The sequence below is a fragment of the Nerophis ophidion genome, linkage group LG06 (assembly GCF_033978795.1).
Source record: "Nerophis ophidion isolate RoL-2023_Sa linkage group LG06, RoL_Noph_v1.0, whole genome shotgun sequence".
Lineage (NCBI taxonomy): Eukaryota > Metazoa > Chordata > Actinopteri > Syngnathiformes > Syngnathidae > Nerophis > Nerophis ophidion.
In genome coordinates, this window is record NC_084616.1 from 34,313,009 (window position 1) to 34,338,267 (window position 25,259).

Consider the following 25,259-nt stretch of genomic DNA (forward strand, 5'->3'; position numbering starts at 1 on the left):
AGCACACCTATGAAGTGAAAACCATTTCAGGTGACTACCTCTTGAAGCTCAACGAGAGAATGCCAAGAGTGTGGGAAAAGTAATCAAAGCAAATAGGGTGGCTATTTTGTAGAAACTAGAATACAAAACATGTTATCAGTTATTTCACCTTTTTTTGTTAAGTACATAACTCCACATGTGTTCATTTATAGTTTCGATGCCTTCAGTGATAATCTACAATGTAAATAGTCATGAAAACACATTGAATGAGAAGGACATATATACATGAGATAAATATTGTGTATATTTTTCAGTAGATATCAATTATTTCACTTCACAAGGACAACTCTTATGCATTACAGTTGGGTTGGAATTGGTACTATTTATACGTTCTGTGTTTGTTAGACCCAGCTGATGTACAAGTGGATCAAGCCTAAGATTTGCAGTGAGAGCATAGATGGGTCGGTGAAGCTGCCTGCATCAGGGGAGAAGCAAACATGTCCGCCCTGTAACCCAGGATTTTTTGTCACCAATTCCTCTGCCTGTGAAGCCTGTACACAGAACTTCTACTCAAATGGAACAGGTGAGCATTCATTCTGCTAACAGAGCGTATGAACAATTTTTAGCACAACATAATGAAAACACTATTTTTTTGGAATGTCCTGATACAACCTGATATTGGCTGATACCCATATTAAGGGGATGTGATATCAGCATGTATCATACATACCTACATTATTTTGTAGTGTGGAATGTTAGAAAAAGTTTGATCAAGTGAAATTAGTCTAACAAACAATAATAGTAGGAATTGAAAATGTTAACATATTTAAGCTAATTTAACATCTCGGATGGATTTATGCTGTATATAATTCAGTGAAAGTGGAGTGGTTACTGTTCTTTTTGGCGACACCTTAGTAAATTGAAAATAAGGGGAGGGGGGGGTCTTGTAAAAAAAGTTATTTATGAAAACCAACATTATAAATTTGAATATAAAATATGTTTAGCTATGAAACTTCATTAAAATTATTGTTTTAATCCAATTAATAGTGCCTGACACTACCCAGCACTCAGATTTAATCCACCTGAAGACCTGTATTGTCATCTCTTGCTAACTTGAATTACATACCGCATTCTGAACAACACAGCATCATGGTTCCCTGTAAAAAAAAATACAAATAAAAATCAGACAGCAAAAAGAAAACGGAACAAAGCTTAAAGTGAGCAACTAAATACTCAGAATTTTTTTCTGAAATGGTTAGCTATGTAACATGTAAAAAAACACCCTATCATTAATATTTTCTCTAAATCATCCGATTTCAATTAATACCATTGGTTTTATATTGTTTTGAACCTGCCGGTTTTAAAGCATCTGTACTAATAACTAAAATTGTATAAACATACTAAGTAAATAAGTTGTATTAAATAAGTTATACAACAAAAAATATTTAAAATCTTTCCTCAACAATAAAACAAATGTAGAGAAACATAAAAAAGACACAGTTCTTAATGTCTGACAATGAATTAGATTCTCCTCCCCAAAATTTCCCTGCCTGCGATAATGAAAATGTTTTGAATTATGAGGCTACATATGCTGTCAACATGTGCGTCATCTTCAGTAACAAAGATACAGATCCTTTAGTTTTTGGTGGTCGCATCGCTTGTCGTAGCTTAACTGCAAATGTATGCTGTGTGTGCTGGTCGCATAACAATTACTGGTGGGGGGCCTATCAGGAAGCTGTAATATGGGGTCCATAATTTGGTGCTAGTCCCCTATGAGGTAATACATAACTATATTCATTTTATACTGGTTTAAATTGACATATGTCATGTTTTGAACTGCAGTATTGTTTAATTAGCGTTATTTATTACATATGTCGCTATCTTGTGTGCTAAATAGTAAATGGGTTATACTTGTATAGCGCTTTTCTACCTTCAAGGTACTCAAAGCGCTTTGACACTATTTCCACATTCAGCCATTCACACACACACATTCACACACTGATGGCGGGAGCTGCCTGGCAAGGCCCTAACAGCGACCCATCAGAAGCAAGGGTGAAGTGTCTTGCTCAAGGACACGACGGACGTGACGAAGTTGGTAGAAGGTGAGGATTGAACCAGAAACCCTCAGGTTTCTAGCACGGCCACTCTTCCACTGCGCCACGCTGTCCCTAAGCTGTTGTGTATCTGCTATAGCTTACCATGTTTACCTTTTACAAATACATGTAACTTCGCTAAAAAACAAAAAAAGGCAGACCTTTTGTACTTATTAGAAGACATTTAGATGTTAACCATCGGCAGGACAACTTATATCGGAGCGCGTACAGTATATTGGGAGATTTTAGTTGCAAGTCGATAAAATCTAATACTTGTTTTTTTGCTGCTATTGGACAGATACCAATATCAGATCGGGACGCTATACTAAATATTTGGTTGTATTAGTCTCCATGTGAATACAATTTCTATTTTTTCATAACATACATTTACACACAGTCATGGTTTTGTTATTGACAGTGTGTGAAAAGTGCCCAGTTGGTACAGAACCGGTGGTGGGTTTCGAGTACAAGTGGTGGAACACAATGCCTACCAACATGAAGAGTTCCGCCTTACGTGGGTTTGATGACTCCATGCTCAGCACTGGTGAGTGACTAACATCTAAACATTATCAGTAATATACACTAAATAACAAGCCTTAAATGTTTAAGTTCATAATCATTTGAATAAATAACAACATTTTTGAAACCTTTCTATGTGTTTTGACAAACTGTGTCATTTGTCCAAATGTAAGCGTGGGAAGTGGCAGGAGAGTATGTGTACACCACCCCAGGGTATCGGGATACAGACTACCTCACACTCTCACTTAGTGTCCCTGGATACAGGTGAAGATGAACTTGTGCATAACATCTCCTAATATCCAGTCAATCTGGCGTTCTTTAATGCACATCACGTGTCTTTGCAGGCTTCCCCAGTCTGTTGCAAAAGACAACGAGCGAAGTGAACTCTCTCGCGTCACTTTCGTCTTTGAAACCTATTGTTCTGCAGACTGCGCCTTTTATTTCCTGGCGGTAAGAGGAAATATTTGAAGTTATTATATAATACAATGAAAAGCATAGATATTTGTGCATATTTTTGCACAGGGATATTAGAGTTGATGTGGCTGTTGGCTTCCTCTGCAGGGTAACAATGAGTGGAACAACAAGGTGGTAGAGCAGTGGAAGGGCAGCAGCAGCAAGCAGTCTTACTCCTACTTGATTCAGAGCAACACGACCGTTACCTTCACCTGGACTTTCAAAAGAACAGACAACGACACGACAGTAAGAAACACAACAACCTGACTCATTTTCAACACTTCCTCGGTCTTATAAGGCAATATTTTTAACTCCTTATCATCTTAGTGATTTTATCATTTTCCTTTTTCCTCATTATTAATTAAGTATAAATGTGACCGTGTAATGAAAAATAGAAATTCTAAGTAACTACAGTTATCAGAATCATTATTGGCTAAGTATGTTTAACACACAAGGAATTTGACTTGGTAGACTTGGCAGTAGACTTGTTTTGAGTTCTCACTATAAATTAATTATTATTGTAACTAATGTGTTTCATCTAACCACCTTAATGTTTTTATTATTTAAAAATGTATTATTGCTTTGTCAAGCGCTTGAGTGGAAGTGCTTTGACTTGAACTCGAGAGGGTAGTGTGGAGCTGTGACCATTATTAAGCATGCATTTTCCTCTGCTGGGCGCGTCTGTTTATGGCCTACTGTTGGCCTTGTTGGGCGGCATGGTGGGCCCAGCTCTGGGGTTCCTGTCGCTGGCCAGCCTGGCTGCGTGGGGCCAGTGGTCTCTTGTTCCTTGGGCACTGACACCTGCTGTTTTGGGTTGGGCTCCCTGGGTGGCTGGGGCTGTACTTTGTCTCCGGCACACAATTGGAGACTGATGTATTGTACATACATATTCACATACACACCATTATTCGTACATATATAGACTTCTCGATTCAAAAAGGATATTTTTCCGATTCAAAACGATTCTATATTCATTCAATACATAGGATTTCAGCAGGCTCTACCCCAGTCTGCTGACATGCTAGCAGAGTAGTAGATTAAAAAAAAAAAAATTCTTTTATAATTGTAAAGGACACTGTTTTATCAACTGATTGCAATAATGTAAATTTGTTTTAACTATTAAACGAACCAAAAATATGACTATTTTATTTTTGTGAAAACATTGGACAGTGTGTTGTCAAGCTTATGAGATATGATGCAAGTGTAAGCTATTGTTCTTTTTTATTTTATTTTATGAATGTCAAATGATAATGTCAATGAGGGATTTTTAATCACTGCTATGCTGAAATTATAACTAATATTGATACTGTTGTTGATAATATTCATTTTTGTTTCACTACTTTTGGTTTGTTCTGTGTCGTGTTTGTGTCTCCTTTCAATTGCTCCGTTTATTGCAGTTCTGAGTGTTGCTGGCAGGTTTGGTTTTGGAATTGGATTGCATTGTTATCTTATTGCTGTGTATTGGTTTGTTGTATTGATAAAAAAAAAATAATAATAAAAAAAAAAAAAAAAAAAAAGTTAGAATCGATTCTGAATCGCACAATGTGAGAATCGCGATTCGTTTTCGAATCGATTTTTTCCCACACCCTTAATACATACACACAAACATATATCCAGACGTACATTCACTTTACAACATATACACATACTGTACATATACAAGCACATATGCATAAAAACACTTGTGCATGTAATTACGTTTCATCAAACATTAACGTTGTTCCCCTACGGAAAACTGGGTAAAACACGCCAGACTGAAAAAGTAACTATTGTTACTATGACAATCTACAGGGATATTACAGTTCACTTCTCTTTCTTCCCCTCCACTCTTCTTCTCTTTTTTGTCATTCAAGTTATCATTACATATGCAGTATATATTGTTGCATTGGAAACAATTGTATTGTTGATCATAGAAGTAGTTATTGTTATTAGTCATTATCAATAGTGCTATTTCTATTAGTATTTGTATTGCTCCATTTGTAGTGCAATAATGTTCATTGTCATTTCTGTGTTATTAATATTTACTTCACTAACTGCTTCTTTGCTACCACTTTTCACATGGTAAATGGTAAATGGGTTGTACTTGTATAGCGCTTTTCTACCCCTTTTTTAAGGAGCCCAAAGCGCTTTGACAGTATTTCCACATTCGCCCATTCACACACACATTCACACACTGACACGACATGCAAGGCGCTCACCAGGGCCCATCAGGAGCAAGGGTGAAGTGTCTTGCCTAAGGACACAACGGACGTGACTAGGATGGTAGAAGGTGGGGATTAAACCAGTAACCCTCAGATTGCTGGCACAGCCACTCTACCAACTTTGCCACGCCTTCCACATCATTATTGTACATATCTAATTTGCTGATGCTGTTCTGTTTTCGTCTGTCTGTCTTATCCCCCTCTTGTCCACTCAATTTCCCCCTCGGTCTTCCTTTTTATCTCTTTGTATTCCCTCCTGTTGTGCCTCACATTAGTATAAATCCATGTAATAATGTCAAATACAAATAAGGCATCCAGAGAATTATCTACCATGAATTGATTAACGTGGACCCCGACTTAAACAAGTTGAAGAACTTATTCGGGTGTTACCATTTAGTGGTCACATGTACGGAATATGGACTGTACTGTGCAATCTACTAACAAAAGTTTAAATCGATCAATCCCACTCTTGTCTTTTGTAAAGTAAATCTGTATAGAAAATATAGGCATCTACCTCAACAATATAATTTGCCTGAGTAGCTGGACAGGACAAAAAATAATAATTCTGCGAGAAATAACATTATTTATTACTTAAAGAAAAATCCGCTTTTAATACGATTTTTTTTTTAATGCAAAATTTTGTAAATATATTTACAATATAAATATATTTTCATATTATTTAAAAAAGTAAATATAAATTCATTACTGAAATGTAAATGGTTAAATTGATTAATTAATTCATATTTACCCATTTAATAATCCATCCATCCATCCATCCATCCATCTTCTTCCGCTTATCCGAGGTCGGGTCGCGGGGGCAGCAGCCTAAGCAGGGAAGCCCAGACTTCCCTCTCCCCAGCCACTTCGTCTAGCTCTTCCCGGGGGATTCCGAGGCGTTCCCAGGCCAGCCGGGAGACATAGTCTTCCCAACGTGTCCTGGGTCTTCCCCGAGGCCTCCTACCGGTTGGACGTGCCCTAAACACCTCCCTCGGGAGGCGTTCGGGTGGCATCCTGACCAGATGCCCGAACCACCTCATCTGGCTCCTCTCGATGTGGAGGAGCAGCGGCTTTACTTTGAGTTCCTCCCGGATGACAGAGCTTCTCACCCTATCTCTAAGGGAGAGCCCCGCCAAACGGCGGAGGAAACTCATTTCGGCCGCTTGTACCCGTGATCTTATCCTTTCGGTCATGACCCAAAGCTCATGACCATAGGTGAGGATGGGAACGTAGATCGACCGGTAAATTGAGAGCTTTGCCTTCCGGCTCAGCTCCTTCTTCACCACAACAGATCGGTACAACGTCCGCATTACTGAAGACGCCGCACCGATCCGCCTGTCGATCTCACGATCCACTCTTCGCCCCACTCGTGAACAAGACTCCTAGGTACTTGAACTCCTCCACTTGGGGCAGGGTCTCCTCCCCAACCCGGAGATGGCACTCCACCCTTTTCCGGGAGAGAACCATGGACTCGGATTTGGAGGTGCTGATTCTCATTCCGGCCGCTTCACACTCGGCTGCGAACCGATCCAGTGAGAGCTGAAGATCCCGGCCAGATGAAGCCAACAGGACCACATCGTCTGCAAAAAGCAGAGACCTAATCCCGCGGCCACCAAACCGGAACCCCTCAATGCCTTTACTGCGCCTAGAAATTCTGTCCATAAAAGTTATGAACAGAATCGGTGACAAAGGGCAACCTTGGCGGAGTCCAACCCTCACTGGAAACGTGTCCGACTTACTGCCAGCAATGCGGACCAAGCTCTGACACTGATCGTACAGGGATCGGACTGCCATAATAAGACAGTCCGATACCCCATACTCTCTGAGCACTCCCCACAGGACTTCCCGAGGGACACGGTCGAATGCCTTCTCCAAGTCCACAAAGCACATGTAGACTGGTTGGGCAAACTCCCATGCACCCTCAAGAACCCTGCCGAGAGTATAGAGCTGGTCCACAGTTCCACGACCAGGACGAAAACCACACTGTTCCTCCTGAATCCGAGGTTCAACTTTCCGGCGTAGCCTCCTCTCCAGTACACCTGAATAAACCTTACCGGGAAGGCTGAGGAGTGTGATCCCACGATAGTTGGAACACACCCTCCGGTCCCCCTTCTTAAAGAGAGGGACCACCACCCCGGTCTGCCAATCCAGAGGTACCGCCCCCGATGTCCACGCGATGCTGCAGAGTCTTGTCAACCAAGACAGCCCCACAGCATCCAGAGCCTTAAGGAACTCCGGGCGGATCTCATCCACCCCTGGGGCCTTGCCACCGAGGAGCTTTTTAACTACCTGAGCAACCTCAGCCCCAGAAATAGGAGAGTCCACCACAGATTCCCCAGGCACTGCTTCCTCATAGGAAGACGTGTTGGTGGGATTGAGGAGGTCTTCAAAGTATTCCTTTCACCTATCCACAACATCCGCAGTTGAGGTCAGCAGAACACCATCCGCACCATACACGGTGTTGACAGTGCACTGCTTCCCCTTCCTGAGGCGGCGGATGGTGGTCCAGAATCGCTTCGAAGCCATCCGGAAGTCATTTTCCATGGCTTCCCCAAACTCTTCCCATGTCCGAGTTTTTGCCTCTGCGACCGCTGAAGCTGCACACCGCTTGGCCTGTCGGTACCTGTCCACTGCCTCTGGAGTCCTATGAGCCAAAAGAAGCCGGTAGGACTCCTTCTTCAGCTTGACGGCATCCCTCACCGCTGGTGTCCACCAGCGGGTTCTAGGATTACCGCCACGACAAGCACCAACTACCTTGCGGCCACAGCTCCGATCAGCTGCCTCGACAATAGAGGTGCGGAACATGGTCCACTCGGACTCAATGTCCAGCACCTCCCTCGTGACATGTTCAAAGTTCCTCCGGAGGTGGGAATTGAAACTTTCTCTGACAGGAGACTCTGCCAGACGTTCCCAGCAAACCCTCACAATGCGTTTGGGCCTGCCAGGTCTGTCCGGCATCCTCCCCCACCATCGCAGCCAACTCACCACCAGGTGGTGATCGGTAGAAAGCTCCGCCCCTCTCTTTACCCGAGTGTCCAAAACATGAGGCCGCAAATCCGATGACACAACTACAAAGTCGATCATGGAACTGCGGCCTAGGGTGTCCTGGTGCCAAGTGCACATGTGGACACCCTTATGTTTGAACATGGTGTTTGTAATGGACAAACTGTGACGAGCACAAAAGTCCAATAACAAAACACCACTCGGGTTCAGTTCCGGGCGACCATTCTTCCCAATCACGCCTCTCCAGGTTTCACTGTCGTTACCAACATGAGCGTTGAAGTCCCCCAGTAGGACAAGGGAATCACCCGGGGGAGCACTCTCCAGTACTCCCTCGAGTGTACCCAAAAAGGGTGGGTACTCTGAACTGTTGCTTGGTGCGTAAGTACAAACAACAGTCAGGACCCGTCCCCCCACCCGAAGGCGGAGGGAGGCTACCCTTTCGTCCACTGGGTTGAACTCCAACGTGCAGGCTTTAAGCCGGGGGGCAACCAGAATTGCCACCCCAGCCCGTCGCCTCTCACTGCCGGCCACGCCAGAGTGAAAGAGAGTCCAGCCCCTTTCAAGAGAAGTGGTTCCAGAGCCTTTGCTGTACTGCGAAGTGAGTCCGACTACATCCAGCCGGAATTTCTCTACTTCGCGCACTAGCTCAGGCTCCTTTCCCCCCAGTGAGGTGACGTTCCACGTCCCAAGAGCGAGCTTATGTAGCCGAGGATCGGACCGCCAAGTGCCCTGCCTTCGGCTGCCGCCCAGCTCACATTGCACCCGACCTCTATGGCCCCTGCTATGGGTGGTGAGCCCATTGGAGGGGGGACCCACGTTGCCTCTTCGGGCTGTGCCCGGCCGGGCCCCATGGGTACAGGCCCGGCCACCAGGCGCTCGCCATCGTGCCCCACCTCCGGGCCTGGCTCCAGAGGGGGGCCCCGGTGACCCGCGTCCGGGCGAGGGAAATCTGGGTCCTTTGTTTTTACTTTTCATAGAGGTTTTCGAGCTGCTCTTTGTCTGGTCCCTCACCTAGGACCAGTTTGCCTTGGGAGACCCTACCAGGGGGCATAAAGCCCCCAGACAACATAGCTCCTAGGATCATTGGGACACGCAAACTCCTCTACCACGGTAAGGTGGCAGCTCAGAGAGGAGCCAGAGAGGAGAGAGGAGCCATTTAATAATGATTTATTTAATGAATAAAACTTTAATGATCCAATGAGAATTGGATCATCTAAGCAATGTCATTGGTAGATTATAAAGACAGAGAAAAAAATCATACAAATATATACATTCTTTAGGAGTGTGCAACAAAAAAGAATTCCTATTAAATTTTTTTATTAATTCCGATTACATATTTATACATAATTTTCAAGTGTTGGAAAAAAAAGTGATAGTTAAATTTACTTTATTTTTAGGAATCAAGTGTTATAGGCCAGTGTTTTTATTTACCATTGTTGGGTGGCGAGCCGAAAAATATCTGTTTCTCAGCTGTGGTCTGTATGGGCTGTAGCAGTACTGTATTGTAATACGTGTTTCCATCACTTTTGGCAGTAATAACAATATCAAATAAACAGAAGAAGTTTCTTAAGTGCCAAAATTAAGTGGTGAAGCTATATTTTAATTGGCACTTTAACTAAATTTTAGTTTAGTTAAGAAACATTCATGATTTATTTTTTTCATTTACCATGAATTGATTAACGTGGACCCCGACTTAAACAAGTTGAAAAACGTATTCGGGTGTTACCATTTAGTGGTCAATTGTACAGAATATGTACTGTACTATGCAATCTACTAATAAAACTTTCAATCAATCAATCAATCAGTCATTATTAATTCAGTATTTTTTGTCAGCCCCTTCTTATGCAGTGTATTTGGTTAGCACTTATTTTTCTAATCTGGTTAGTACTTATTTTTCTTATCAGCCTGATCCAAGCCCAAGGTTTATGTGTTAAATAAAGAATAATATTTGTGATTAACATATGTTTTTATATCATTTGACAAGGTTGTAAACTGTAAGTAGATTTGACAATTTTATTGAATACGATTTAAATCAAAAGAAGTAAGAGATTACTAATTCAGTGTTAATATTTAAGTGGGCCCTTTGCCTCTTTGTAGTGGAAAAGTTTGCCTCCCGAGGTCAAAATGGTTAAGAATTCCTGTTCTAGGCCGTATGTGTCCGCACTTATGTCTTACATCAGCAGCCAAGATGGGCTTTTGTAACCTGTAACCTGTTTTGAAAAGGATTTATAATCATTTTCATACCAAATAGTACATTGCCAGAATCGGTTTGAATTTATTGAGGAATCTGAATCAAATCGTCACCCCAAGAATTTAAAACCAGTGAAGTTGGCACGTTGTGTAATTCATTAATAAAAACAGAATACAATGATTTGGAAATCCCTTTCAACTTATATTCAATTGAATGGACTTCAAAGACAAGATATTTTAATTTTTGAACTGAGAAACTTTTTTTGCAAATAATCATTGACTTAAAATTTAATGGCACAACACGTTTGAAAAAAAATTGGCACAGGGGCATTTTTACCACTGTGTTACATGACCTTTCCTTTTAACAACAATCAGTAAACGTTTGAGAACTGAGGAGACCAATTTTTGAAGCTTTTCAGGTGGAATCCTTTCCCTCTTCTTCTACAGTTCAACAGTTTGGGGTCTCCATTGTCGTATATTACGCTTCATAATGCACCACACATTTTCAATAGGAGACAGATCTGGACTACAGGCAGGCCAGTCTAGTACCCGCACTCTTTTACTATGAAACCACGCTGTTGTAACACGTGCTGAATGTGGCTTGGCATTGTCTTGCTGAAATAAACAGGGGCGTCCATGAAAAAGACGGCTCTTAGATGGCAGCATGTGTTTTTCCAAAACCTGTATGTACATTTCAGCCTTAATGGTGCCTTCACAGATGTGTAAGTTACCCATGCCTTGGGCACTAATACACCCACATACCATCACAGATGCTGGCTTTTGAACTTTGCGCCTATAACCCATCCATCCATCCATTTTCTATTGCTTATTCCCTTTTGGGGTCGCGGGGGGCGCTGGCTCCTATCTTAGCTACAATCGGGCGGAAGGCGGGGTACACCCTGGACAAATCACCACCTCATCGCAGGGCCAACACAGATAGACAGACAACATTCACACTCTCATTCACACACTAGGGCCAATTTAGTGTTGCCAATCAACCTATCCCCAGGTGCAAGTCTTTGGAAGTGGGAGGAAGCCGGAGTACCCGGAGGGAACCCACGCAGTCACGGGGAGAACATGCAAACTCCACACAGAAAGATCCCGAGCCTGGGATTGAACCCTGGACTGCAGGACCTCTGCCACCGTGAAGCCCTGCGCCTATAACAATTCAGATAATTATTTTCCTCTTTATTCCGGAGGACACAACGTCCCCAGTTTCCAAAAAATGTTTTAAATGTGGACTCGTCAGACCACAGAACACTTTTCCACTTTGCATCAGTTCATCTTATTTACGATTAATACAACATGCCAACTTCACTGGTTTTGGGTTTTGTGAGTTTCCCTTCCCTCATGTTTATTTCTAACATCATGTTAGTAAGCCAAATTATATGAATGACCGTGTCTTCCTCCCTCAGGAAAGAAGGTACAGTGCCGATGTGGCAAAGATATATTCCATTCTCATCACCAATGTGGTCGGTGGCATGGCCTCACGGTGTCGCCATTGTGCCCTGACTTCGACTGACTCTGCCTGTGTCCCCTGCCCGCGGGGACAATACATGTCAGTTGGGGATGGAATGTGTAAGAGCTGTCCGCCTAACTCCTTCATCAGAGCTGATGAGTCTGTGGGAGAGGCGTCTTGTGTCCAGTGTGGTCCAAACACAAGGACAAATAAGGTACAGAGCTTTTGTGCAGTCTTCTTTTTTCACTCAGCTGAATGTGTTTATTATTTTGACGCCCCAGGCCTACACGGCGTGCTTCAGTGACTGTACGCTGGATGTGCATACGACAGGAAGTGCCGCACTGCACTACGACTTCTCTCCTCTGTCCAACGTCACCTCTTTCCACAGCAGCCATCGTTTCACCAGCAAAGGCCTGCGATACTTCCATCACTTCAACTTGGCTCTTTGTGGGAAAGAGGTGACAATCCCTTAACTTGAATGGCAGTTTAGTAGAGCAGCCCCAGGACCTTCTCTTTGTGAGGCACGCAAACTAAACACTGTCATTTCATCTGCCGTCTTTTCTTTGCAGGGCCGAGTGCCGGCTACATGTATTGACAATGTGACAGAGAAAAACAGAGAGGTCAGAGGTCATGTGTGCCAGTCCATTGTTGTTCCCTCTGACATCAGGAGTGAGAACCTGGTGTCATCACAGCCGTTCGTCATTGGTGACTCGATTGTAGGTAAGGAACCCTTTGCCTGCTACGGTGCTCTTGTACAGTACTTCTAAAAGGTTATATTTTCCCTACGTACTTTTAAAGATCCCCAATGCTATTCTTCAACTCTTTTAAATAAATCTCACAGGTTCCACAACCCAAACTTGATACTGGAATCGAGTGCCTTTAAAGGGGAACTATACTTTTATTTCTTTTAGAATTTTGCGTATTGTTCACAATCATTATTATGAAAAACATGACGACGGATGGATTTTTGTAAGGCATTCTCAATATTAAATAAATTAAAATAAAAGTGGAGCCAGTGTGAGGTCCTCAAATCCACCCAAAAAAACCGATAATCAATCAATCAATGTTTATTTATATAGCCCTAAATCACAAATGTCTCAAAGGACTGTACTAACCATTACGACTACGACATCCTCGGAAGAACCCACATAAGGGCAAGGAAAACTCACACCCAGTGGGCAGGGAGAATTCACACCCAGTGGGACGCCAGTGACAATGATGACTATGAGAAACCTTGGAGAGGACCTCCAATGTGGGCAACCCCCCGCCCCCTAAATAAACCATTCATAAAGCGCCAACAATACTCCATTTACATTACGTGACTTGAATATTAACCAAATATTAGTGATATTGCCATTTGTGCTAACGCAGACAAACTATTAATAGCAGCATTGTGATCACTTCTGTGTTGTCCCTTGTTTACATCATCGAGTAGTTTGCTATTTCCTATATATTTTTGTCTAAAAAAACCTAACGACAGTAAGGGATGTTTTATTATGTTTTTTGGCCCTCATAAAGTCTGCAGCAAACGCTGTGATGCGTTTTTTTTTTATCAAAATACGTAAATATTACATGTTATTATAAATGTGCCTATTACGACATTACATATATATGTACATCATGTATATAAAAACCTAATGCAGGTGTTCGGAGGTTCTCTTAAGGGTTTTATAGGCAGACTAGAGCGGCTCCGTGACTTGAATATGAGCCAAGTATTAGTGATAATGTTATTATAAGCGCTAACACAGACAAACTATTTAGAGCGGCGCCGTGATCAAGAGCTAGTGTGCCAATGTTGACATGATCGACTAGTGAGCTGCTTTCTCGTTTCCTTGCTCCTCAAACTTTATTGTAGATCATAAATCATGCGTCTCACCGGGATAGTAGAGGATGAGGATATATTCCGAAAAGTTGGTACTACTTTGACACTGTTTCGACCCGGTAATGGCAAGAACGACACGAAAAGGGGCTTGGTTCCATCCCACTTTTGTTCGGCAGAATTATGTGTCATTCTTCATCTAAATGGGAATATATGAACATACTAGCAGTCGGCATCCTAATGACAGCAGACATTGTACAGTCAGTGATGTTTTATTATGTTTGTTGGCTCTCCTAAAGTCTGCAGTGAGTAATAATCAGTGAGGAAGTTGGAAAAAAATGCGCCGCTTATGCTTAAAATGAGCCAAATACATAAATATTAATGTTATTATAAATGTTCCCATTACTACATTACATATATACTTACCAGTGGCGTGCGGTGAACTAAACACCAGGTGGGGCATGCATAATTTTTTATTTTTTATTTTATTTAAATTTTTTTTACTTAAATTCATATGTGCAGCGATAGTCATTGTTGATTTAGGATGCACATTAAAATTACAGGAAAAAAAGGGAGTTATTCGCTTTCATAAAAACGTTATCATAATGATATAATGATATGATAAATGGTTCCAAAAAGTATTTAATAAAGTTGTTATAAAATACAGTTTGGTCCCATTTGCTTTTAACAAAAAAAATAATGTATTGTGAGTGTATTTTACCTTTCTGTATTTGTATCTGAAGCAGCAATAGCTATCCTCCATGAAAACATACTTTGTATGATCGCATTAATTTTGTCTTAAAGTCCAGTTTAGAAAAGTATTTCATCTTGGATACAGTATACTATCCTCCATATTGGCAGACACACACATTTAATGTAATTTCATTCCAAAAAATTAAACAATATTTTTGCATCTGACAAAAAACACCCTACAAACGCTGACATACTCTAATAAAAATGCCATGTCTGTTATACAGTTAAAAAAAAAGAAAATAAAAAAATGCTGGCTCGGTGGAGAGACCTGTGTCTGCTAGCTTGAGCGCCCCCACTTCTCCCAGTGTGACAAGTCAGAGTACTGCTGAGGCATTGAACTGCAAGTTGACAATATATCGCCTCCTACCTCGAGGCAGAGGTACTTGCTGCCTCATGCCCTGCCTTTTCCCTGTGGCAACAAGCATGCGCCCCCTCGCACGGACACGCCCAATACACTCTGTGTGTAGCCGTGGAGGCACCGCCTGTGTCTGCCTCACTTCTCGTATGCTGCGTTGTTTTGATCAGGAAACATGGAATTTCCGCGATTTTGACCATGAAAATGATCAAAACTATACAGGAACCACACCAAAATCACATAGAAAGCATAAACCAAAAGAGAAATATTAAAACTTATTTTATTTTATTACTTTGTTTTGGAACATCTCATGGGTAAGCCATCGGGTGGCAGGTGAGGCACTGCCTTTCTTGCCTCCCCTGACAGCACGTCACTGATACTTACATGATGTATGTACAGTTGTATTGTAAAGAACATATTGTCATGGTTGTTTTGAGTTTCCAATAATTTCTACAACTCTTACTGTTTTGTGATAACTTTGATAATTAGAGCACAAACTTGTTGGTCCCAAAAATAAATTCATGAAGTTTGGTTCTTTTATGGATTTATTATGGGTCTACTGAAAATGTGACCAAATCTGCTGGGTCAAAAGTATACATATAGCTATGTTAATATTTGGTTACATGTGCCTTGGAAAGTTTTACTGCAATAAGACGCTTTTGGTAGCCATCCACAAGCTTCTTGTTGAATTTTTGACCACTCGTCTTTACAAAATTGATGCAGTTCAGCTAAATGTGTTGGTTTTCTGACATGGACTTCTTTCTTCAGCATTGTCCACATGTTTAAGTCTGGACTTTGGGAAGGCCATTCTGAAACCTTAATTCTAGCCTGATTTAGCCATTCCTTGACCACTTTTGATGTGTGTTTGGGGTCATTGTCCTGTTGGAACACCCAACAGCGGCCAAGACCCAACCTCCGGGCTGATGATTTTAGGTTGTCCTCAAAAGTTTGGAGGTAATCCTCCTTTTTCATTGTCCAATTTAAAGCACCAGTTCCATTGGCAGCAAAACAGGCCCAGAGTATTCTACTACCACTACCATGCTTGACGGTACGAATGGTGTTCCTGGGATTAAAGGCCTCACCTTTTTCCTCCAAACATATTGCTGGGTATTGTGGCCAAACAGCTACATTTTTGTTACATCTGACATCACATGGATAAGACCTTTTTGGAGGAAACTTCTGTGGTCAGATGAAACAAAAATGTAGCTGTTTGGCCAGAATACCCAGCAATATGTTGGAGGAGAAAAGGTGAGGCCTTGTTTAATCATGTATTATATGAATGTTGCACAATAATATTGTGACTCACACTGTTCTAAACTTTTGTACTTTTAGTATTCTTAATTTCCTGTCTCACACTCTCTCCACAGATTTGGAACACAATCCCATGAGGATATCTGTCATGTTTTGTTGAAGTAAAAATGTGCATAACAAAAGTGTTGATACATGGCAGAGCCCTGAGATTGGCTACATGATTCAATTAACATGTTTTAGATATATGTACATTAAGAAAATGCCAATGTGTTAAAAACGTATGTAACAGTATGCCTGATGCTTCTTCTCCTTCTGTAGGTATAACCACTGACACCACCCTGAGTAACATCTCCTCTCCACAGTGGCTCTTCCCCTCCACATCTTCTGATTTGCCAGATGTTATATTCTATTACAAGTAAGTCGCACTGTATGTGCTATCCGTCGTGAACATTTTAATAACAATTCCATACCATCTCTTTTAGGTCCACTGAGACGACTCAAGCATGTAAACAAGGCCGGTCGGCCACCCTTAGGCTGCGGTGCGATCCAGCAGTGAGCGCTAAAGACCACATCACACTGCCAAGGTATTGTACGCCATGAATGAACTCTGACATTCACACGAGGCCTGTCGACAATGACTTCAAAATAAATAATAAAAAAAATTAAATAAAAGCCTTTAATGACTCCCTTTCACTTTGCTTCTCACCCACAGTAACTGCTCAGAGGGGACTTGTGACGGTTGTACTTTCCACTTCCTTTGGCAGAGTCAGCATGCATGTCCACTTTGCACCCAAAACAATTACAGAGAGATTGTTAGCGCTTGCATCCAGGGAATACAGGTAAACTCTACACGCACAGGCACTAAATGGCAATAATTCCGGCAGATACATCACAGGCGGTGTATTATTGTAACCCAGTGTCTATGATAGCTGGACAGAGTGGAGGTTCACATGTGTGATAAAGTCATCACAAACATTACCAAGGCACCTCGGGTTTTTTCCGCCAACTTTCCATATCATTTCGGTTTTTGACCAAAATATTTGCCTTAAGGTTGCAAACCTTAAGGCGAATATTTTCGGCAAAATCAGATTTTCTTGATTGCTTCAATCATTGCCCGTAACAAACACTGTGTGTAACGAACTAGTCCCATTGACCGCACACCATTACATGGAATGACGTGTTAGTGACTCAGTCTCAGTAAAGAATATATATAGTGGTTCCTTCAGTGCACCAGTGTCCAACGCAAGGTCTTGGGGCCACATCTGGCTCGTCACATCATTTTACATGGCCCGCAAAAACCTGGAATTGTGTGTCAATAATTAATTTCATCATCTTTGCTAAATGTATTTTGACAAAAAAAATGACAGCAGTTCTTGTTACTGCCATATTTGATGCAAAAAGCTATTCCAAGCATTTTTTTGTCATTAGAAACTCTTTTGAAACTAATTTTATAATAACTGAATGGTTTTGAAATTAAAAGTGGCTCGTTGAGGGGGCCCATAACTGAAATGTGACTTATAATAAAAAAAAGTTTGACACCCCTGTTTTAGATTTAGAAAAAAATTCTCGATTATAATTCATTTTAATCATCTTTATAATGAGTGTGTGTGTGTGGTTGATTTGTTCATAGAATGCATACAGAACAATGAACAACTCTGTGTCTGTCTCTATTCTTTTAACTTGGGGAAGGGTTAAAAAAGCTCCCTGCGCTGCCTCATGTGCTTTTTGCGTGATGACAAATAAGCTGTCGGATGTTTTTTGGGCCTTTTTATTATGGAGTGCGGCGGCAAAATAAGCCATTATGGAACAAAAACTAATTATAAAAAAGTTGAGAAACAGTGTTTAACTCAAGAAAGATCTTCAAGTTAAGTACCAAGGTGGTGTCAGTGTGGTTCTCCCGTCCCCTCCTCCCTCTCCATTCATCGCCATATATGCCAACATTTGTTTTCAATAAAGGTAAAATTAATATTATTAAATGTTAATTAATCCATTTTATTCACAATTTATTTATATACTGCATATTTTGCACATATTTCTACATACAAACCTAGCGGTGGCTTGATCCGATAATTATATCAGTCTGATATCAGGAAAGAAAAACAAGTATCAGATATCGGCTTGCATCTAAACTTTCCATTATAAAATCTGATACAAACAGTCCTGCAGCGTGTTTACATGTGCAAAGCTGGACAGCCATTAACATTTCAATGTCTTCCAATAAGCACACAAGGTTGTTTTTTTTCTTGTATTTTGGTGAAGTAATTACAAAAGATAAATATGGTAGGCAAAATAGTACGAGTTTTGTAGCTACACAACAGTTAAGATCCCAATAGCACACAAGCCAGAACTACATGATAAATGTCCTTGAATAAACCATATTGCAAATGTGTCAAACAATATAAACAAGTATCAAATAACATCACAATGTCGCCAAGGCAAATGTTTATTAGAAAGTATCCAGTAACAAATGTGTCTACATCATTCAACTTGCTGTAGCACCAGCTTAACTTAACACATTATTGTGACCGCTTGGTGTTGCCCACAAAAAATTACCACTGCATGTCAACCTAAACACAGCACAAGTTTTTTCCGGATGGTAAATAATACATGTGTTAGTGTTACTGTTGTTCTCTGTTTGACAAATGTCACTAAATCAAACATTTTCTGACCATACACACGACAAAACAAAGTATGTTTGATTCCTGCTAGTATCTTATCAGATCAATATGGGTATCGGCCACTGCTCAACGCGTCAATATTGGAATCGCATCGGAAGTATGACAGTTGCATCAGGACTCGCCTATGTAGAACTATAATTATTCTCTGTAAAGTGTGTTTGTGTTGATAATGTTGGTTATCAGGAATGGATTGAATTGGATTTATATTATTTCTTATGGTAAAAATGTATTTGGTTTTCATAAACTTTGGTCTTTTTCTGAACATTTGAAATACATTATCAATGAATCCGTACCACTGTATGTGGAAATATAACAGTATGTTTCACAGTAATGCACAATTACAGTTTCTTCAAACACATACAATGTGATTAATTCCTCCTTGGAAGCAATTTGGCATGGACATAATTTGGGGGGTGTGGATTGGGGGACATGTCCCTGCACTTTTTCAAAAAGCAGTCTTCGCCCCATGCACTTTATAACGTGCAAAAATAATGTTACGCTATTAAATGCAGACAAGTCAAACACTAGCGCCAGGCGGAAAACGGACGCTCAGGCTGAAGCTTGACCCTTCAGACTGCCAATTATTGGTTTTCTTTGACTGCCTTCTTTGCAAAGTGAAAATGATTGAAGCTGGTTGTGCCCCTGCCCCCTTTCTAAAGTCTAAATTTCATCCTTGCAGTTATGTATAACAGAGCTAAATCTAATAAGTAATATATGCTACAACCGTTCAGGATACAGAGTGTAAATGTGTGCATATTATTGTGTGTGCTGCATTTTAGAGAACAACGTACGTGTGGCAGCAGCCGATACAATGTCATGAAGGAGTGTCCCTTCCAGCACAAAAGGTCAGCGCTTGTGTGACTCTAGATTTTTGGCTCAAGTGCGGAGTTTCCATAGGAACGATTGCTGCTGCGCTGCTCATCACCCTCATCTGTTACTTCTGGAAGAGGACACGCAAGTGAGAACGCTGAGCAACACAAACCAAACACTTTTTTGGGGGGGGAATGTGACATCAATTGTCTGTCTTCCACCTGCAGATTGGAGTACAAGTACTCTAAACTGATGATGAGTTCTGGAAGCAAAGAGTGTGAGCTTCCTACTGCAGACAGCTGTGCAATAATGGAGGGGGAGGATGCAGAGGACGACCTAATTGACCTTACCAAAAAGTCCTTCTTCGCCAAAATGAAGTCCTACCGTCGAGAAGTCAGTAAATGTCTCCAATAAGTTACAAGCAACCTTTCCATGCCTCTATCTTAATACTTACACTGTGAATTTAGAGAACATCGGATGGATTTGATTCAGTGCCTTTAAAGTCGTCATCATCCCACCTGCAAAGAGAGGACGACGATTCTGATGACGCTTGAAACAACCAAGGAATGTTTTACTGCAGCAGAGGACATTTGTGGGGATTGCAATAAACATATTTGGTATACCTGGAGATAGGTAGATTGGCAACACTAAAGTGGCCTTAGTGTGTGAATGTGAGTGTGAATGTTGTCTGTCTATCTGTGTTGGCCCTGGGGTGAGGTGGCGACTTGTCCAGGGTGTACCCCGCCTTTTGCCCGATTGTAGCTGAGATAGGCGCCAGCGCCCCCCGCGACCCCAAAAAAAGGGAATAAGCGGTAGAATATGGATGGATGGTATGGGTGTGGTAAATAGGCTGGCTATGTTGTTTTCACTTTGTTGTAACATTTTACATGACTGTTACATTTTAACTTTGTCCTAGCTGTAATTGTGTTTTGGATTAACGCAATGTTTCCATTTTAATGGTATTTGACAACTTGTTATATGTCCTTCTTTGAATTTGTTAATCAGTTCTGCAACACTGCCAATTTGTATTATTATAATACCTTGTGTTATTTTATACAATAAAAGAATGTTTCTCTCAGAAAATGTAAAGTGTAATGCGGCTTCTACAGTTCTGTGCATTATTGCCGGATTTATTTTATGTGTTAACTTATTACTTAAAGTTAAAGTACCACTGATTGTCACACGCACACTCGGTGTGGTGAAATTACCCTCTGCATTTGACCCATCCCTTTGTTCCACCCCACTCTTTGAAAAAGAAGCATTAATGCTGTGCGCCACAGGAGCCATTGGGACTACGCAAGGAAATTTGCCATTATATTCTTATCAGTAACAGTGCAGGAAAAGTCACTGAAAATTTTATATGAAGCCCTCTGTCATTCATCCATTGACAATTTACATGTGAGTCTTCCCACATAACGAGATCCCCAGGACTCTGTTTACTCTCACAAAAACTAAAAAGCCATTGGGCCGTTTTTTTAATTTTTATAATGCGACTGAAATTAGCTGAGCAAAATTTGAAAAGTTTCTCTTCAGTTTTCTCATGCTCACTATGAAAACCACACATTGTATAATTATATCCTTTGTGCTCATTTTATTAGTATTGGGGAATATTTTTTAAATCATTGATTTTTGATTGATTCCTTTGAAACTTTCAGGGCACAGGTGTGAAGCTCAAGGCCAGACCTGACCTGTCACGCCGTTTTATGCAGCCCGGAAAAATTCATAAATAATGCGCATCATTAAAGCACTTAATCTTTATTATTGTATTTTCTATCTACTGCATGCAATTCCCTGACTGATCATGCAACAAACATTTATTACAGACATTTTTTGAGGAGTTGAAAAAAAATCGCTACTGAGCATGCATGCACACATGCGCATCAACGCTAAAGGTTTCCTCGAACAAAAAAATAGCAATTAAGATAGATAAACAAAATATATGTATATAGCTATACATATACAGTGGGGCAAAAAAGTATTTAGTCAGTCACGGATTGTGCAAGTTCTCCCACTTAAAATGATGACAGAGGTCTGTAATTTTCATCATAGGTACACTTTAACTGTGAGAGACAGAATGTGAAAAAAAAATCCAGGAATTCACATTGTAGGAATTCTTAAGAATTTATTTGTAAATTATGGTGGAAAATAAGTATTTGGTCATTTCAAACAAAGAAGATCTCTGGCTCTCACAGACCTGTAACTTCTTCTTTAAGAAGCTCTTCTGTCCTCCACTCGTTACCTGTATTAATGGAACCCATTTGAACTCGTTATCTGTATAAAAGACATCTGTCCACGGCCTCAAACAGTCAGACTCCAAACTCCACTATGGCCAAGACCAAAGAGCTGTCGAAGGATACCAGGAAAATAATTGTAGGCCTGCACCAGACTGGGAAGAGTGAATCTACAATAGGCAAGCAGCTTGGTGTGAAAAAATCAACTGTGGGAGCAATTATCAGAAAATGGAAGACATACAAGACCACTGATAATCTCCCTTGATCTGGGGTTCCACGCAAGATCTCATCCCGTGGGGTCAAAATGATCATGAGAACGGTGAGCAAAAATCCCAGAACCACGCGGGGGGACCTGGTGAATGACCTGCAGAGAACTGGGACCAAAGTAACAAAGGTTACCATCAGTAACACACTACGCCGACAGGGAATCAAATCCTGCAGTGCCAGACGTGTTCCCCTGCTTAAACCAGTGCCTGTCCGGGCCCGTCTGAAGTTTGCCAGAGAGCACATGGATACAGCAGCAGAGGATTTGGAGAATGTCATGTGGTCAGATGAAACCAAAATATAACTTTTTGGTATAAACTCAACTAATTGTGTTTGGAGGAAGAATACTGAGTTGCATCCCAAGAACACCATACCTACTGTGAAGCATGGGGGTGGAAACATCATGCTTTGGGGCTGTTTTTTTGCTAAGGGGATAGGACGACTGATCTGTGTTAAGGAAAGAATGAATGGTGCCATGTATCGTCAGATTTTGAGCCAAAAACTTCTTCCATCAGTGAGAGCTTTGAAGATGAAACGTGTCTGGGTCTTCCAGCATGACAATGATCCTACCAAACACACCGCCTGGGCAACGAAGGAGTAGCTCAGTAAGAAGCATTTGAAAGTCCTGGAGTGGCCTACCCAGTCTCCAGACCTCAACCCCATAGAAAATCTGTGGAAGGAGTTGAAAGTCCGTGTTGCTCGGCGACAGCCCCAAAACATCCCTGCTCTCGACCAGATCTGCACAGAGGAATGGGCCAAAATACCAGCTACTGTGTGTGCAAATCTAGTAAAAAGCTATAGTAATCGTTTGACCTCTGTTATTGCCAACAAAGGTTATATTAAAAAGTATTGAGTTGATTTTTTGTTATTGACCAAATACTTATTTTCCACCATACTTTACAAATAAATTATTTAAAATTCCTACAATGTGAATTCCTGGATTGTTTTTCCACATTCTGTCTCCCACAGTTAAAGTGTACCTGTGATGAAAATTACAGACCTCTGTCATCATTTGAAGTGGGAGAACTTGCACAATCGGTGGCTGACTACTTTTTTGCCCCACTGTATATATATATGAATGTGTACGTATGTATGTATATGGATATATATATATATATATATGGATATGTATATATATATATATATATATATATATATATATATATATATATATATATATATATATATATATATATATATATATACAGACATACATACATACATACATGTATATATACATTTATACGTATACATATATATGTAAATGTATGTATATATATTTACATATATACATATGTATGTATGTATGTATATATGTATGTAAATATATATGTATGTATGTAAAAATAAATATATATGTATATATATGTATACGTATGTAAATATATGTATGTAAATGTATGTAAATATACATATGTGCATATATATATTAGGGGTGTGGGAAAAATCGATTCGAATACGAATCTAAGCGAATACGTTGTGCGATTCAGAATCGATTCTCATTTTTAAAAAAAATCGATTTTTTTTTTTTTTATCAATCCAACAAACCACTACACAGCAAAGCCATAACAATGCAATCCAATTCCAAAACCAAACCTGACCCAGCAACACTCAGAATTGCAATAAACAGAGCAATTGAGAGGAGACACAAACACGACTCAGAACAAACCAAAAGTAGTGAAACAAAAATGAATATTATCAACAACAGTATCAATATTATAATTTCGGCATAGCAGTGATAAAAATCCCTCATTGACATTATCTGTAGACATTTATAAAAAAAAAAAAAGAACAATAGTGTCACAGTGGCTTACACTTGCATCGCATCTCATAAGCTTGACAACACACTGTGTCCAATGTTTTCACAAAGATAAAATAAGTCATATTTTTGGTTCGTTTAATAGTTAAAACAAATTTACATTATTGCAATCAGTTGATAAAACATTGTCTTTTATAATTATAATAGCTTTTTTTTTTTTAAATCTACTACTCTACTAGCATACAGTATGTCAGCAGACTGGGGTAGATCCTGCTGAAATCCTATGTATTGAATAAATACAGAATCGTTTTGAAGCTAGAAAATATAGTTTTTGAATTGAGAATCGCGTTGAATTGAAAAAATCGATATATTATCGAATCGCGACCCCAAGAATCGATATTGAATCGAATCGTGGGACACCCAAAAAATTGCAGCCCTAATATATATATATATATATAGATATATCTATATCTATATATATATCTATATATATATATATATATATATATATATATACATATACATATATATCTATATATATATATATACATATACATATATATATATATATATATATATATATATACATATACATATATATCTATATATATATATATACATATACATATAGATATATATATATATATATATATATATATATATATATATATATGTGTGTACAGTATATATATATGTGTGTGTACAGTATATATACATGTGTGTATATATATATATATATATATATATATACACAAATATATGATTTAGCTTTATTTCACTTACCAGAAAAACTAATAAAAAACAAAAACGGTATAAAACCTTGATTAACCTAAAATACATAGCTTGTTGTTTCCCTATACCCCATGACAGCGTTTCTCAAAGTGTGGGGCGGGCCCCACCTGTGGGGAATAGAGACATGACAGGTGGCGCGCGAGGAACGGGAGGGAATTTCACTTAAAAAAAAAAAATTATCGTTATATTCTTGCCGCGGCAATGACCAAGAAGAACGCGGCGTTAGAATATAATTACAGCACTTTATGTACATATTTATATACATATTTATATCATATTTACATATTTATATCATATGTAACTACAAGCTCCATTCACAGACAGAGTCCCACTGCTTTTATGAGCGATGAAGCGAGTCAAAAGCCGAAATTTAGTTGTATTTTTTATTTGTGGCGGCCGTAATTTTTTCATGGCGAGCCGCCACAAATAAATGAATGTGTGGGAAACCCTGACTTGAATGTTACTTGATGTTCAATAAATTTGAAAATGTTAAGCTTGGCATTAGCGTTCTGTTGTGGCGATGGGGGCAGGTGGGGCTTGAAAACTCCCCCTTGTCCAAAGTGGGGGATGACAAAAAAAGTTTGAGAACCACTGCCCTATGACAACGGTTCTCAAGTGGGGGTACACGTACCCCTGGTGGTACTTGAAGGTAT

General features: G+C 40.1%; 1 protein-coding gene across 2 annotated transcripts in view; it reads left to right on the forward strand.

Moving 5' to 3' along the window:
* The window catches only part of elapor1 (endosome-lysosome associated apoptosis and autophagy regulator 1), a 44,043-nt gene extending 23,400 nt beyond the window's left edge, over positions 1 to 20,643 (forward strand). For both annotated transcript variants that reach the window (XM_061903523.1, XM_061903524.1), the window contains 14 exons: positions 385 to 562; positions 2,491 to 2,616; positions 2,765 to 2,855; positions 2,936 to 3,041; positions 3,153 to 3,290; positions 11,851 to 12,108; positions 12,176 to 12,352; positions 12,464 to 12,614; positions 16,391 to 16,487; positions 16,555 to 16,656; positions 16,785 to 16,911; positions 19,530 to 19,708; positions 19,788 to 19,953; positions 20,028 to 20,643. In XM_061903523.1, the coding sequence (XP_061759507.1) occupies positions 385 to 562; positions 2,491 to 2,616; positions 2,765 to 2,855; positions 2,936 to 3,041; positions 3,153 to 3,290; positions 11,851 to 12,108; positions 12,176 to 12,352; positions 12,464 to 12,614; positions 16,391 to 16,487; positions 16,555 to 16,656; positions 16,785 to 16,911; positions 19,530 to 19,708; positions 19,788 to 19,953; positions 20,028 to 20,114 (1,983 nt within the window). In that variant the 3' untranslated portion in view covers positions 20,115 to 20,643. The remainder of the gene's footprint in view (positions 1 to 384; positions 563 to 2,490; positions 2,617 to 2,764; positions 2,856 to 2,935; positions 3,042 to 3,152; positions 3,291 to 11,850; positions 12,109 to 12,175; positions 12,353 to 12,463; positions 12,615 to 16,390; positions 16,488 to 16,554; positions 16,657 to 16,784; positions 16,912 to 19,529; positions 19,709 to 19,787; positions 19,954 to 20,027) is intronic.
* The last annotated feature ends 4,616 nt before the right edge of the window (positions 20,644 to 25,259 follow it).